General features: G+C 44.9%; 1 protein-coding gene across 1 annotated transcript; it reads right to left on the bottom strand.

Annotated features, from left to right (window-relative positions):
- Positions 1-11,232: 11,232 nt before the first annotated feature.
- LOC136167164 (tubulin alpha-1B chain) lies at positions 11,233-14,779 on the bottom strand. The gene is made up of 4 exons (XM_065934499.1): positions 14,633-14,779; positions 13,036-13,258; positions 12,744-12,892; positions 11,233-12,388 (listed from the first exon to the last, which is right to left on the bottom strand). Exons 1-4 carry the CDS (start codon positions 14,633-14,635, stop codon positions 11,408-11,410), a joined length of 1,356 nt encoding a protein of 451 aa, XP_065790571.1. The 5' UTR covers positions 14,636-14,779; the 3' UTR covers positions 11,233-11,407.
- Between the last annotated feature and the right edge of the window lie 517 nt (positions 14,780-15,296).

Genomic DNA, 15,296 nt, shown 5'->3' with positions numbered 1-15,296 from the left:
CCTTACTATCCGAGCAAGAGTTGGGGCCAGAATGTACAACTGAGTTCTCTTGAAATTTCTGCAGGGCAAGTTACTTTTATCTCTTTTCTATTTCCCCAGTGATTTGCAGTAGAACCTTGGAAATATATACTTGTATATACACACATGGGCTTCCCTGGTGGCTCAGAGGTTAAAGCATCTGCCTGCAATGCGGGAGACCGGGGTTCGATCCCTGAGTCAGGAAGATTCCCTTGGAGAAGGAAATGGCAACCTACTCTCCAGTATTCTTGCCTGGAGAATCCCATGGACAGAGGAGCCTGGTGGGCTACATACAGTCCATGGGGTCGCAGAGTCAGACACAACTGATTAGTGTTTGTGTGTATATATAATATCAATACATATGTGTGTGTGTATATACAGTAGCAAGATCATGAATGGCCCTTAAGAGCTGATTTCCCTTTTAGCAACCAAACTTGGAGTGAACAGAATCCAATGGGGAGAGTGGGCAGAGATAGTAAGCAAATATAGCTGGCTGGGTCCTTGGCTTTGTTGCATGGAAGGAGAGGAGAGCACAGAGAAGTGGGTTGAGTCTACTGAGTGACCCTGGCACTTAACTCATCTCAAGCAAAGTACTTTAACAATCTTGTTAAAACACAAATCTGCCCCTACTCAAAATCCCTCAAAAGCAATCTACTTGCGCTTAGAAATTCACCTGCCCTAAAGTAAGAACTGTGGAAAATTCTGAAAGAGATGGGCATACCAGACCATCTGATCTGCCTCTTGAGAAACCTATATGCAGGTCAGGATGCAACAGTTAGAACTGGACATGGAACAACAGACTGGTTCCAAATAGGAAAACGTCAAGGCTGTATATTGTCACTCTGCTTATTTAACTTCTATGCAGAGTACATCATGAGAAACGCTGGGCTGGATGAAGCACAAGCTGGAATCAAGATTGCTGGGAGAAATATCAATAACCTCAGATATGCAGATGACACCACCCTTATGGCAGAAAGTGAAGAGAAACTAAAAAGCCTCTTGATGAAAGTGAAAGAGGAGAGTGAAAAAATTGGCTTAAAGCTCAACATTCAGAAAACTAAGATCATGGCATCTGGTCCCATCACTTCATGGGAAATAGATGGGGAAACAGTGGAAACAGTGTCAAACTTTATTTTTTTGGGCTCCAAAATCACTGCAGATGATGATTGCAGCCATGAAATTAAAGACGCTTACTCCTTGGAAGGAAAGTTATGACCAACCTAGATAGCATATTACAAAGCAGAGACATTACTTTGCCAATGAAAGTCCATCTAGTCAAGGCTATGGTTTTTCCAGTGGTCATGTATGGATGTGAGAGTTGGACTGTGAAGAAAGCTGAGCACCAAAAAATTGATGCTTTTGAACTATGGAGTTGGAGAAGACTCTTGAGAGTCCTTTGGACTGCAAGGAGATCCAACCAGTCCATCCTAAAGCAGATCAGTCCTGGGTGCTCATTGGAAGAACTGATGCTGAAGTTGAAACTCCAATACTTTGGCCACCTCATGCGAAGAGTTGACTCATTGGAAAAGACCCTGATGCTGGGAGGGATCGGGGCAGGAGGAGAAGGGGATGACAGAGGATGAGATGGCTGGATGGCATCACCGACTCGATCGGCATGAGTTTGAGTATGGACAGGGAGGCCTGGCGTGCTGCGATTCATGGGGTCGCAAAGAGTTGGACACGACTGAGTGACTGAACTGAACTGAACTAAAGTAAGAATACAAAGCCCCGGGGAATTTCCTGGTGGTCCAGTAGTTAGGACATGGCACTTTCACTACCAAGGGCCTGGGTTAAATCCCTAGTCCAGGAACTAAGATTCCACAAGATGCAAGAGGCTGCCAAAAAAAAAAAAAAAAAAAAGCAAAGCAAAGGAACAAACAAAAAAGCCCTCAGGGGTTACAAAATGGGGACCTCTGGGCTGCAGTAGGCATGCTGTGTTTTGTTTGGCTTATGGAATCTTCAACAAATTTGAACAAATGCGCCTTGTCAGCCCAGTTGTGCGTTTGAGTTTGTGACCTGTGAGGAAGCACTTCTCTACTGCTTCAACTTGGCCTCATCCTCACCCTGACCTTTCCTCAGTTCCTGGTGGACACTGCCAATCTCTTTCCTGCCCAGGAAAGAGCTATACTTGCTGTTTCTTCTATCTGGAAGAGTTCTCCCTTCCCCTCCTTCTTCCCAGTCCACTTTTTGTTGGCTCTGGTCTCCAAATTTGAACTTAAATGTTACCCCAGTACCTTATCTAAAGCAATGTAATTCTGTCACTTTATTTATCACATGCGTGCTAAGTCACTTCAGTTGTGTCTGTTTGGTTCCTATCCTATGGATTTTAGCCCACCAGGCTCCTCTGTCCATGGGATTCTCCAGGCAAGAATACTGGAGTGGGTTGCCATGCCCTCCTCCAGGGGATCTTCTCTACCCAGGGATCAAACCTGAGTCTCTTAGGTCTCCTGCATTGGGAGGTGGGTTCTTTATCCACTAGTGCCACTGAGAAGTCCTTTATTTATCACAAGTTGCCATAATTTAATTTGTTTGCATTTGTTTGTTTCCCCCATATAGGCTCCTAAAGGGAAATAATCATATATGTCTTGAATACAGTTACTCTTAAACTCTTACCCCACGTGTAATTCGTGTAGGCACTCAAATATTGGCAGATGTAGTGAGAAAGATGGCAGACATTGCTGATTATCAGAAGAGCTGGGTTCTGGTTCTAGCATTGTCATCCTGGGTTACACTTGATCTCACTTGCCAAACTAGAAGACCCTTAATATTGCTTCCAAATTTATGAATCTAATGTTCACTGCCCTTTACAGTTTACACAGTACAGTGACATCACCCAAATCACAAACTGTTACATGTGATTCTTTTAGCAACTGCCTAACATAGATCCTGCTTAAGGATTTATCATCATCCAAAATATACAACTGAAGTAAATTTTTTTTTTGAAGTAAATTTTTAAGAGGCAAAATATCAATAAACAAACTGGAAAGTGCATAGTTCAAGACAAATGAGCTTAGAACTGAGAAAAATAACCTAGAAGACTTCCTTTGAGAAAGTCGTAATCGAATTTATTTGCATTCAGGTCCTTGAGCCCTTGTTTACAAATTTGTTGGAAGCATAATAAATTTCTTTCCATTGCCTATGTTTAGAATTAGCAAAAGCATCTCTGTTTACTGACTTATCACTCAGAACACTATGCAAAAAGACACTACACATTTGCTTCTTAAACTTACCAAATCTCCCTTTGTCCATATCCTATCTTCTTCCAAGGCTCAACCCAACTATCTTTTCTTCCATCTTTTCTTGAAGGGATTTCCACCCTCTTTAGGCTCCCAAAGCAGCACCCAGTTGTATAGTTCAGTGACCAATTAGACATATATGCCCTGTCTTGGAACATTCATTACCTTGAGCTGTTATTTAAATCTTTTGTATTGTTTAACTTTACCTCCATTTGTGTCTTTTCTCCTTTCCTCTCTCCTTAGAGGGTTGGAAACCTGTATTTGGCTTCTAATTCACCCCTTTCATTTCAACCCCAGTTCTTAACCCAGTGTAGTTCTCACAATAAACACAATGTTTGTGGATCTGATCTGCCCAGGAGATTAGTTACCTATTCTTAGTAGGGGAGGGGCCACCTGGACTGTGGAGAGTAAATTTCAGTGTCCTCAGGCAACACTGGGAAGGGAACTAATCCAGACTGAGCCTCCACTAAATGCTAAAGATTAACAGATACTTTACAAAGATTAGTTAATTGGGTGTCACAAGGACCTTACAAAATAGACTTTATTTATTTATTTATAGATGAGGAATCAATTCAAAGAGATTAAGTAACTTGTACAAAGACTTACAATAGTAAGTGGTGTAACTTGGCCTCTCTGACTCCAAAACCTCCTTTTCCCCCGATATTCTGCTGTTGTCTTTTAATAAATACATTCCCCCTACTTCTGTACTCCCTTCATTACTATATTGCTTAGATACGTAGGGTAATAGACTGCTAAAGTTTGAACTTCAGTATCCTCAAGAACCTTGGTACCTTCCAGCTTATTTAAAGGGCTCACTGGGGACTTCCCTGGTGATCCAGTGATTAGGAATCCACCTTCCAATGCTGGGAGATGGGTTCAATCTCTGATCAGGGAACTAAGATTCCACATGCCACAGTGCAACTAAGTCCTCGAGTCACAACTAGAACCTGCCTTCTCTAGAGCCCAAACGCCACAACTAAGACCCAACACAGCCAAATAACTAACTAAATAAATACAGAAATAAGTATTTAGATGGATAAATAAAATAAAGGGCTCACTGTTCTGCTCCTTCTTGTGGGGCTATCTTTGAGCTTCCAAATGATAAAGATTTATTGCTGAATAGCACTTTGAGAGGAGCAGACGGAAGACCTAGGGCCACCAGTCCCAGAGGTGACTGGGGTGGGAGAGGGCAGAGAGGGACATGAGAAAAAGTTGCTCTTTTCTTTAAATGAAAGTTTCAAAAGCTTTTCTTTCAGATTATAGGTTATTTTCACTTTCTCATTGCTTATCTACATGTCCTAATTTTCCCACAGAAAACACAGTATTTACAGAAAAATTCCTGTTCACTCTGACTACCATGGACTGAATATGTACCCCTAAAATGCATGTTAAAACTCTAACCCTCAGCATGATGTATTAAAAGGTGGGAACTTTGGGAGGTAATTAGGTTCAGATGAGGTCAAGAAGTACAACCCTCCTGATGGGATTATTATCTTTTTTTTTTTTTTTTCTTTTTGGTAGCTCCATGCCCTATGCAGAATCCCACCACCAGGGATGCAACCCATGTCCCCTGCACTGGGAGTGTAGAGTCTTTTTTTTTTTTTTTTTTCCACAATAGCAGCTAGATTTTTTTTCCCCCCAGTGGGTTTTGTCATACATTGATATGAATCAGCCATAGAGTTACACGTATTCCCCATCCCAATCCCCGCTCCCGAGTGTAGAGTCTTAACTACCGCAGCACCAGGGAAGTCCCAGGATTTATCATCTTTCTAAGAAGAGGAAGGAAATAGTTGTTTTTTCTCTTCTCCACAAGAGGACTCAGCAAAAGATGGCCAGCCATCTGCAAACCAGTTAAGAAGGCACTCTCTTGACTCTGAATCTGCTAGCACCTTGGTCTTGGATTTATCAGTCTCCAAATCTTTGAGAAATAAACATTTATTGTTTACACTATCACACTATCTGATTTGTGGTATTTTGTTAGACCAATCAAAATTAAGACAGGCTATAAACCTCCTTCCTTATCTCTGGTGGAATTTGGACCGGTTCCTAGAAATAGACCAGCAACTTTGGAATTGCCCTCTTGTCTAGGGTGCTAGGGAGGTCAGAAAAACAGGGGTTCCCATTAGGCAAGACCTCTCTGGGTCTGAAAACTTTTATTGTTGCTGGCAAGGGTGAGGGAAAAGGTTTACAAAAAGCGTGTTTTGATAGATTCTGTTCCTTTGTCCCTACCTATCTCTGCCCTCTCCAAAAATATGTGAGAGAATAGTCATAAAGATTGGCTTGAGACACCAGGAAAATTTGTGAAATCCTAGTCTCTGGGAATGGAGAATAATCTTAGAAGTCTTGAGTTCTACCTGTTTGTCCTTCATGACATGGATGGCACTATGGTCCATTGTTGGTCCTAGCTAATTGTTACAAAGTGAGCTGTGATGTTTTTATTTTGTGGTTGGTTTTGTTTGCTGTTTAAAATATTTATTTGACTGTGTCAGGACTTAGTTGCAGCATATGGGATCTTTAGCTGTGGCATGTGGAATCTAGTTCCCTGACCAAGGATCGAACCTGGGTCTCCTGCATTGGGATCATGGAGTCTTAGCCACTGAACACTGCCAAAACCCCTGCAGTGTTTTTCTTCATTCTTTACTGTTCTCTCTGGGTTCCTGCCATTTCTGGACAGCAGCTCTTCATGGGTTTCTCTTGTAATTTAAGCATCCTTAGTTCTCCAAGTTGCTTTACCCAGTATGGCATCCCATTCTACTTGCCCCTTGGAGGAAGCTCTCTGGTCTGTCCATATCCTTCTTGAGGTGCCCAGAACTGGGTAGCAATTTGCAAAGAAGGGTGATCAGTGAAGAGGCTGGTGGGAATGCTCCCTTGCTTGGCTTTCCACACTGTTGTATAGAAGGAGTGCCTAAGGTGACATCAGCCGGTTATGGCAGCTGGGTCACAGCTTGATTCATGGCACGTGTGCATGCATTTGATCAACATGAGCCAGTAGAAGTTCCTACATGCCTGTACCATGAGACATTAGAACTGGGCCAGAGAGAGGCTGAAAGATCTTATTTATGAGGAATCTTTAGAACAGAACAGCAGCTTTCCCTTCTACCTCCATTTGATGTCACTGTCCACCCTAGAGTGTCTTCCTGAGGCATTTTAGATCTTTGAGCCCAGGGAAAAGAGGAAAGCAGTAGAGGGACAGTTACCTCTAGTTTGCAGAGTTGAAAGTCTAAATCTCTGCTCCAAGGTTAATTCTCACACTATGAAAATATCTAATGGAGAATCTGATCGCGTCTGACCTAAACTTCAAGGCCTTGAATAGATGACACTTGGGTTTTTATCATCAAAGGAAGACAGAATGAGTTAACAAGGCAAAGGTGGTAGGATCAATTATGGTTGTAAAAGGTATTATAGGCTGAGAGAAGACTGTTTGAAGGCCAAAAGTGGGAATGCGGTGATGAGCTTGATCCATCACTGTTGGACACAGTAACACATAGCAGGCTGTCAGTTGGGAGATGAGCTGGTCAGCTGAGGGATGGATGGATGGGGTAGGGTATTCATTTTGGCAGAGAGCAGAAGATGGCACTTGCAACACAATGATATCTGTATCTATATGATGATGCCCACATCATGTTATTAACTTTGTATCAGTATTGAGTTCAGATTGATCAGGCAGCATGCCTCCTCCATTACTACATGTTGACCACAAAGCCATATATTTAAACTCATTCCACACTGGGAAGTACCCTAGAGGCTGGAGATGAAGTCAAGAACTCGGAGTGTGGGGTTTTCTGTGGCTAACTGACTCACAGTGGCTTAGAAGGAGGCTCAGCTGTCTCCAGGAATGGACAAGACAAGAAATGACAAGCCCATAAATGCCAGGTATGCCAGATCAGTCACTTCCTCTTTGTGGTGTATCTTTTAGGCTCAGCTTCAAGATGACAGGGAGGGCAGAGTTCACAAATCTGAGCTTGACTCCTCTGAGCAGAGAACTCCTTGTCAGTGGTGCCATCTGCAGGGCATTAAGGAATTTGCCAGGAATTTGATGGGATTGAGAGAGGGAAATGGCATCTCTCTCCCTCTTCCCTCCCTCAAACCTCTTAATCTGAGCACGTCCCTAAATCATAGCCCTGGTCCTCCATAAGGCTAAAAGATCCCTATTTCTTGTGGCCTTTTTGCAGGCAATATTTAAGACATCTGATCCTGCAAGGCAGGACACAGGGCTGTGGTATGACTTCCCTTTTTTCCTGCCATTTAAATCTGTCCTCTGTAAAAAACAAAGAAGTGGGCTTCTCCCATTTTAAGGTCAACTCAATGAAGTTAAGAATGCTAAGTTGTGAAGGCACTTCACCTTTAACATTCTTTTAAAAGTGGATAGATATAGGACTTCTTGGTGGTCCAGTGGTTACCTGCCAATGCGGAGGACACAGGGGTTCGATCCCTGGGCTGGGAGGATTTCGTACACGATGGGGCAACTGCTTTGTGTGCCTCAACTACTGAACCTTTGCTCTAGAGCCCGCGAGCCACAACTACTGAAGCTCACGTGCCCTGGAGTTGGGGCTCCATAACAAGAGAAACCACTGCAATGAGAAACCCACATGCCACAACAAAGAGTAGCCCCCGGTTGTCACAACTAAGACACAGCACAGCCAAAAATAAATAATTTTTAAAAATAAAATGATGTGTAAAAAAATTTTTTTAAAAAGATGAGTGGGTGTAAATTGAAGGTGTTGTGGTTAAGGTTAATAATCATGATTATCTGTATTATCATCCTCACCATCTCTAAGTAAACCCTTCTTGTGTTTTATTTATTTCTATTTATTTTCTAAATAAATGGCTCAGTCTTCCTGGACAGTAGCTCTGGTGTCCTGCTGAGGAGGGCTGTCAAGTCCTGAGGAGCACTGCTTCGCCTGTTTCTTACTTCCCAAGTTCGGACACACAACTAGAAACTTACAAGTCCTTTCAGATTTGAGTGCGCTATTTGCCACCCTCAACTCCCAAAAGACACCTGGAGAAAGATAGGATGGAACTCTCTGGTGAAAAAAGGAAATAGGCTCAGAAGATTCAGAGCCCCTGACTAGTAACAGAACAAGAAGTGTCTCAACCAGTCAGTTTCCAAGCCCTCTCTACCCTGAGGTACAATTTCTCAGGAGGTGCTAAAAGAGACTTGGCCTGAAAGGAGAGTGAATGCATTTTACAAAACCTTAGAGTTTACTGTTTATATAAAAGAGAACCAATAAAGAATCTGGCCTAAGAGGGAAATAAATAATCATTGTTTATTTTTACTTCCATTAAAGCACTGTGTGGGCCATAAACATTACTGTGATTGCTGTTGGGACAGAGATGTAGATAATAAGACCCACAGGCATGCCCTACCTCCACCCCCACCCCCCCACACAAAGGGATGCTTGATGGAATTTCCTGGTTGCCTCAACATTTCATTATAGCCATTTCCCACCTCCCACCCCCGTGTCCCACACTTAGTATCTCACTTTACCAAAGGCTTTGACTACTAGTACCTACTAGTCATCATCTTGATTTATATGATGATTGGGAACAGAGGGGACAGAAGGAAATATTGAATTTGAGCAGCAACCAAATAACTAGGGTATAAGGGAGATGGGATAGTTTAGGAGGAATGTAAATAGAAGGTGGTTTATAAAGGGCAACCAAATGTGTTAATTGCTCAGTCATGTCCAAATTTGAGACCCCATGAGCCTGCCAGGCTCCTTTGTCCTTGGGGATTCTCCAGCTAAGAATGCTGGAGTGGGTTGCCATGCCCTCTTTCAGGGGATCTTCCTAACTCAGGGATCAAACAAACCCAGGTCTCCTGCATTGCTGAAGGATTCTTCACTGTCTGAGCCACCAAAGGATTGCTTAAAAGGCAACCAAAGACACTGAAATTCGAATTGGAACTATAGAAAATGGAAAACTCCTTCTCTCTAAACTACAGGTTTTTTTCCCTTTTAAAAGATGAAATATTCCAAGTATACAGGGGAAAAAGGTAATAAAATTGGTATCCTTCTGGGTTTTGTACATAAATCCCAACAACACACGTCTCCTACTGTTGTGTAGTTTCCTCCCACACTGAATAGGACTGACGTGTAACCAATAGGATATTATAGAAATGAGAGTGTTAGTTTCAAGATATTGTGGTTTTCAACTTGCCTTGTCCTGGATCACTCTCTCTGGGGGAAGACTACCCTCATGTCGTGAAGACACTGAAGCAGTCCTATGGCGAAGTCCCTGTGGTGAAGAGCAAAGGCTACCTGCCAACAACCAGCACTAACTTGCCAGGCATGTGAATGATCCCCCTTGGAAGTGAATCCTCCAGCTAAAAATCGAGCATTCTAGAGATGGAGGAAGGAGGGAGGGTCAGGATGGGGAACACAGGTACACCTATGGCTGATTCATGTGAATGTATGGCAAAACCCACCACAATATTGTAAAGTAACTAGCCTCTAATTAAAATTAAAAAAAAATAAAATCAAGCATTCCAATAACTGCATCCTCAGTCAACATCTTTACTGAAACCTTGAGAAATCCTGAGTCAGAACCATTCAGCCAAGGTGCTCCTGAATTCTTGACCCTCAGAAACTGCACGAGGTCATACAAATATATTTTTTAATGTGCATATATTAAGCCACATATACATATATTAAATGTTTCATATACATATTATTAAGTTTTAGGGCAATAGATAATGGCATTGCAAATACCTATGTACCCATCACCCAAACTGTCATAACTCTTTATTACATATCTTTTCTTAAAAATACAAACATCCACACACACCCCCCAAACAAAACATCCTGTCCCTGCTTTATGCCTCAGGACTCAAAAAGCAACATGGCACACCAGTGTGCTCTTCCCCCGAAAAGCTCCTCTGCATTGGCTTGATTTCCCAGGCTCCAGCGTAACTTCCTCTCTTGTATGGCAAGAGAGCTTTCAAAGGTGTCTTCAGTCAGCTCTAAAGACGGCCTCCCTGCAAGTTCAATAGTACGGCGAAGTCCTACCTTTATCTGGGCACTAATTCATTAGTGTTCCCATCCGTGCTATATAGGCCTCTATCTGCCTTCCCCTGGGGCCTGTGGTTTCTGGCTACAGTATGGGTTGCTGCGCTTGGCCTGTAGTGCCTCCCAACAGAGCTCTCTGACATGTCTGTGGATTTATCAGTTGAGAACTATTAACATTCTCTAGGTTTACAGGATATACTGACTAGGGAAAGACCTGGCAAAATTTTTCTCACCTCTATTCTCAACTTTTCAGACCTTTATAATCCATGTGCTTCCTGAACTTTTTAAATGCATTTTCTCTAGGCAGAGGATTTAACCTCTTTTACAGTGGGCTTTAGATGTAGTCACACTATATATTGGGAAGAATGTAAACTATGCCCAGTGCTAAGAATTGTAGCTTTGTCCTAACCTTTGCAAGTGTTGCCATTTCATCCCTTGTAAAGCAGCTGCTCTTCCACAGGTGTTAAGGCTTACTCTTCAATTATTCCATTAGTTTTGTTGGTCAGCAGGAATTCTGATCCCACAACTTCCCTCCTTCCATCATTACAGGGTAGGAAAGTTTTTAACATCTTTCTGCTCAAATATTCCCCCAACCAAATGTTTACCTGTTCTAAAGTCATTGATTCTGATGGGTTAGCAGGCCTCTTTACACAGCATAGTTGTAGGATATTAAAAACTTTCCCAAACCTAACTTATAATTACCTTATAACCTCAAAAACTAGAGTACCAAAATCACTATCTGAAATTTGCATCTTTCCAAGGCCTCTGAGCTAGATTTCAACAAAATACTGGTTGAAATGATGTTAACAGACATTTCAGAGGACAGCTCTTCTGCTTTACCTTCAAGTACACCTTCCTCCCGGAGATACCTAGAGCAAAATCCTTGATATTACTTCCAGTGGCAGGCTTTTAGGTGTAGGAGTGAAAAGTACTTCTTGGAGAAACCAAATTAGAAGAAGCACAGAACTCTATTTTCTTTCTTAAAATCTTTACTTTTGAGACTGGACATAAGTGTTACAGACACACATGGAAAAGCAATACATGATCACTGTTGAAAGCGAAGACAATCTCGTCAGAAAGTTTTTATGCCTGTCAGCTAGTGCTGAAGCTGAGTATGACATGCTGCAGGGCTCAAAGGAATGGTAATTAGTATTCCTCTCCTTCTTCCTCTCCCTCTCCCTCAACAGAATCCACACCAACCTCCTCATAATCCTTCTCAAGGGCAGCCATGTCCTCACGGGCCTCAGAAAACTCTCCTTCCTCCATGCCCTCACCCACGTACCAGTGAACAAAGGCACGCTTGGCATACATCAGGTCAAACTTGTGGTCCAGGCGAGCCCAGGCCTCAGCGATGGCTGTGGTGTTACTCAGCATGCACACAGCTCGCTGGACTTTGGCCAGGTCTCCACCAGGTACCACAGTGGGAGGCTGGTAATTAATGCCAACCTTGAAGCCAGTGGGGCACCAGTCCACAAACTGGATGCTGCGCTTGGTCTTGATGGTGGCAATGGCAGCATTGACATCTTTGGGAACCACATCACCACGGTACAACAGGCAGCAGGCCATGTATTTACCATGGCGAGGGTCACATTTCACCATCTGGTTGGCTGGCTCAAAGCAAGCATTGGTGATCTCTGCTACAGAGAGCTGTTCATGGTAGGCTTTCTCAGCAGAGATGACAGGGGCATATGTGGCCAGAGGGAAGTGGATTCGGGGATAGGGCACCAGGTTGGTCTGGAACTCTGTCAGATCCACATTCAGGGCTCCATCAAACCTCAGGGAAGCAGTGATGGAGGACACTATCTGGCTAATAAGGCGGTTAAGATTTGTGTAGGTTGGGCGCTCAATGTCGAGGTTTCTACGACAGATGTCATAGATGGCCTCATTGTCTACCATGAAGGCACAATCAGAGTGCTCCAGGGTGGTGTGGGTGGTGAGGATGGAGTTGTAGGGCTCAACGACAGCTGTGGAAACCTGGGGGGCTGGGTAAATGGAGAACTCCAGCTTGGACTTCTTGCCATAATCGACAGAGAGACGTTCCATCAGCAGGGAGGTGAACCCAGAACCAGTTCCCCCACCAAAGCTGTGGAAAACCAGGAAGCCCTGAAGACCTGTGCACTGGTCAGCCTGTTAAAAAAGGGGAATAGAGAAAACATAGTTATATTGCTCTTTGTGATATCATAGTAAAGACTTTCACTTTTCGTATTAATTCCAAAAATTTAAGATTGTATTTTGACAAAAAATGCTTAAAAAAATGTAGACCTTCCCTAAATTACTCAGCATTTTATCAAAAATATCTTCATGAGTATTTATAAAATTACATCAAATAGTCCATATTTTATTGAACTTTCAAAAAAACTATGAAGGAACAATTAACCTCACTCTATTACATTTTAATTGTGTTTGGGGGAAAAAAAAGGAGTATATTTCAAACATCTCCCCTAGGCTCATCAATTTACTTTATTCTTGAGAATAAACATACCAGTTTCCGAATTCGGTCTAAGACGAGGTCAATGATCTCCTTGCCAATGGTGTAGTGACCTCGGGCATAGTTATTGGCGGCATCTTCTTTGCCTGTGATGAGCTGCTCAGGGTGGAAGAGCTGGCGATAGGTGCCAGTGCGCACCTCATCTGGAAAAGGAAAATGAAGCAGCCACCCATCACTAACAACTCACATAGGTCTGCTCCACCCCAGTGTATCAGTGGGGCCCACAGGACACACCTCCTGTCCCAGCCCCCCAGGATTCTCATTGAAGCTACTGAAGCCAACTCACCAATGACTGTGGGTTCCAGGTCTACAAACACTGCCCTGGGCACATGCTTGCCAGCACCTGTCTCACTGAAGAAGGTGTTGAAGGAGTCGTCTCCTCCCCCAATAGTCTTATCACTTGGCATCTGGCCATCAGGCTGGATGCCATGTTCCAGACAGTAGAGCTCCCAGCAGGCATTGCCGATCTGGACACCAGCCTGGCCAACGTGGATGGAGATGCACTCACGCTGTGGGAGAGAGAAAAAAAAAATACATTAACACACACACACAAAACCCACAAGACATTTAACAAAAATGCTAAATGTTTACGGAAACCTAATCTTAAATTTCCTTTTAAAATGGAATGCTTTTTAAAAAAATCTAGGGTAGGTGGGCTATACTTCTGATGTACATTGCTTTTAATTAATTTCCTTTCACCGTGTAAATCCGGAAGGCCTCTTTTTAGACCAAGAGGAGAGCTTAGTCATTGCTTCCTCCTTTGAGGATCAAGATAAAGACGAGGTCATCCATCTAGCGCCCAGGGCCCAGAATGCCATTTTAGAGTAGGTGGCCAGATTTCCGGGCAGCTCCCAGCACAGGAAGCACGTGGCCAGAGCAGTGCAGAGGAAATGCCTGGCCGCAGGGACGAGGGGTGGGGCTCTGCGGCAAAGGATGAATGAGCAATTCAGGGCGCGCGCGCCCGCGCCCCTCTGCGGTTCGCGGAGTCGCGCAGCTGCAGAAGCTCTTAAAAGCCACGTCTGCAGAAGCTCAGCCATGGCCAACCATCTTCGCTTCGTGCAGGCGGGAAGCTCAGTTCAGTACCTCCATATCTGTCACGACGCAGCAGGGGATTATCGGAGACCCAGATCCGATTTCTATTCCCTCAAAACCCCCCACCGCCACCACCTGTTCCCACACGCACTCCTAACACAGCGGAGGGCAGGAAGAGACAGATGGCCTCTACAGGCTGCTGAAAGTTAGTTGTCCTAAGATATTGGTGCAGTGCAGCACATCGATAAGGAGTCCTTCTCCACATTCACCTTACTCTTTATTTTTTAAACGAGAACCCAGGGTAACAGGAGATAGGCCCTCCAGTCATGGACCTGCAGCGCCCAAGCGCGCATGCGCCTGCTGCAGTGGCGGGCTCCCGGCCACTCCCAGGCGGGAAGGTAACGGTCGCGCGTGCGCAGTTCCTTCCCGCCTCCGGTTTTCGTGCTGAGGAGGAAGTGAGGGAGGGGAGAGCCCGCGCGCGCGCGCGCGCTCGCTAAAGGCTGGGGAGAATCTAAGGGGGGGATGGGAATGCGCGGGAAAAGACTGCAGGGTCTTGGGGGCGCCGAACCCAGAAGCTAGGACTAAATGAGAGCGCCAACCATGGTGAAGGAGAAGCAGTGTCCCGCCATCCTATTCCACAGTCCCAGAAGAAAAGGCGGTGGCGCCCTTCCTCCTGGGCCCCAGCCTTTCTCCATAAATCGAGGTCTATCTACTCTCACCCTCGGCTCCCGCCTCGCTCTTCGCCCTCCCAGTGGACAGCGATGGGGCCAGCCCTCTCCAGCTAGAAGCCCTTGGCGCTCCCCCGGTTCGTTTTCCCCCGTTTTCCCTAGCGAAGTCGACGGTCCACTCACCATGGTGGCTACGGGTCAGCAGGCGCAGGCAACAGGAGTAGACACGGGTCCCGGTTACCGTCCCCGACAAGCTAAGAGTCGAGGTAAGTAACGCACTGGAGCGGGGGTGGTGCGGGAGCCACTTAAGTAGCGGTCCGGGGAGGGGCGGGCAGGCAAAGGCGGTGCCAGGGCCGCAGGCCCCTCCTCCGCCGGAGAGCACCCACTAGGCGCTCGGCTCAGCCGCCGCAGAGGCGGGCTCCTGGCCCCGAGCCACCTCCCCGCGTCGCCCGTACCGGGCGGGGTCCGCCGCGCCTGCGGACCGCGAGCTCCGGTGCTGCAGTCTTTGGCGCATGGCTGCCGGGGCCTGGGCGGGGGTGAGGATGGGGGTGGGGCGCAGGTTTGGAAGAAACCAACTTGGGGATGAGGGCTCGATTGCCGTTATTTTGGGCGAATCCTAAGATTTAAGAAGTCTGCACAGTGTTAAAGATGAAGCACCAGAAAAAAAAAAAAAAAAGATGAAGCACCATGAAATGCAGAAACTTCTGGTCCAGATAGCTCAGCTGATTATTTCCACGTTGTCATCATTTGTCAATGAGTTTTGTTTTTCTCTTCCCAGTTTCTTTAAAATGGCAGTACAGAATGCATTTACCTGATCTTGTGGAGGAGCAAGGTTTAGAAAAAATTG

The sequence above is a fragment of the Muntiacus reevesi genome, chromosome 4 (assembly GCF_963930625.1).
Source record: "Muntiacus reevesi chromosome 4, mMunRee1.1, whole genome shotgun sequence".
NCBI lineage: Eukaryota > Metazoa > Chordata > Mammalia > Artiodactyla > Cervidae > Muntiacus > Muntiacus reevesi.
This window is presented reverse-complemented; position numbering and strand designations above follow the sequence as displayed.

Coding starts and splice junctions, on each gene's coding strand:
- LOC136167164 (XM_065934499.1), bottom strand. Junction 12,893..13,035: donor CCTGGAACCCACAGTCATTG/GTGAGTTGGCTT, acceptor TTCCTTTTCCAG/ATGAGGTGCGCACTGGCACC. Junction 12,389..12,743: donor TAGACCGAATTCGGAAACTG/GTATGTTTATTC, acceptor CTTTTTTAACAG/GCTGACCAGTGCACAGGTCT.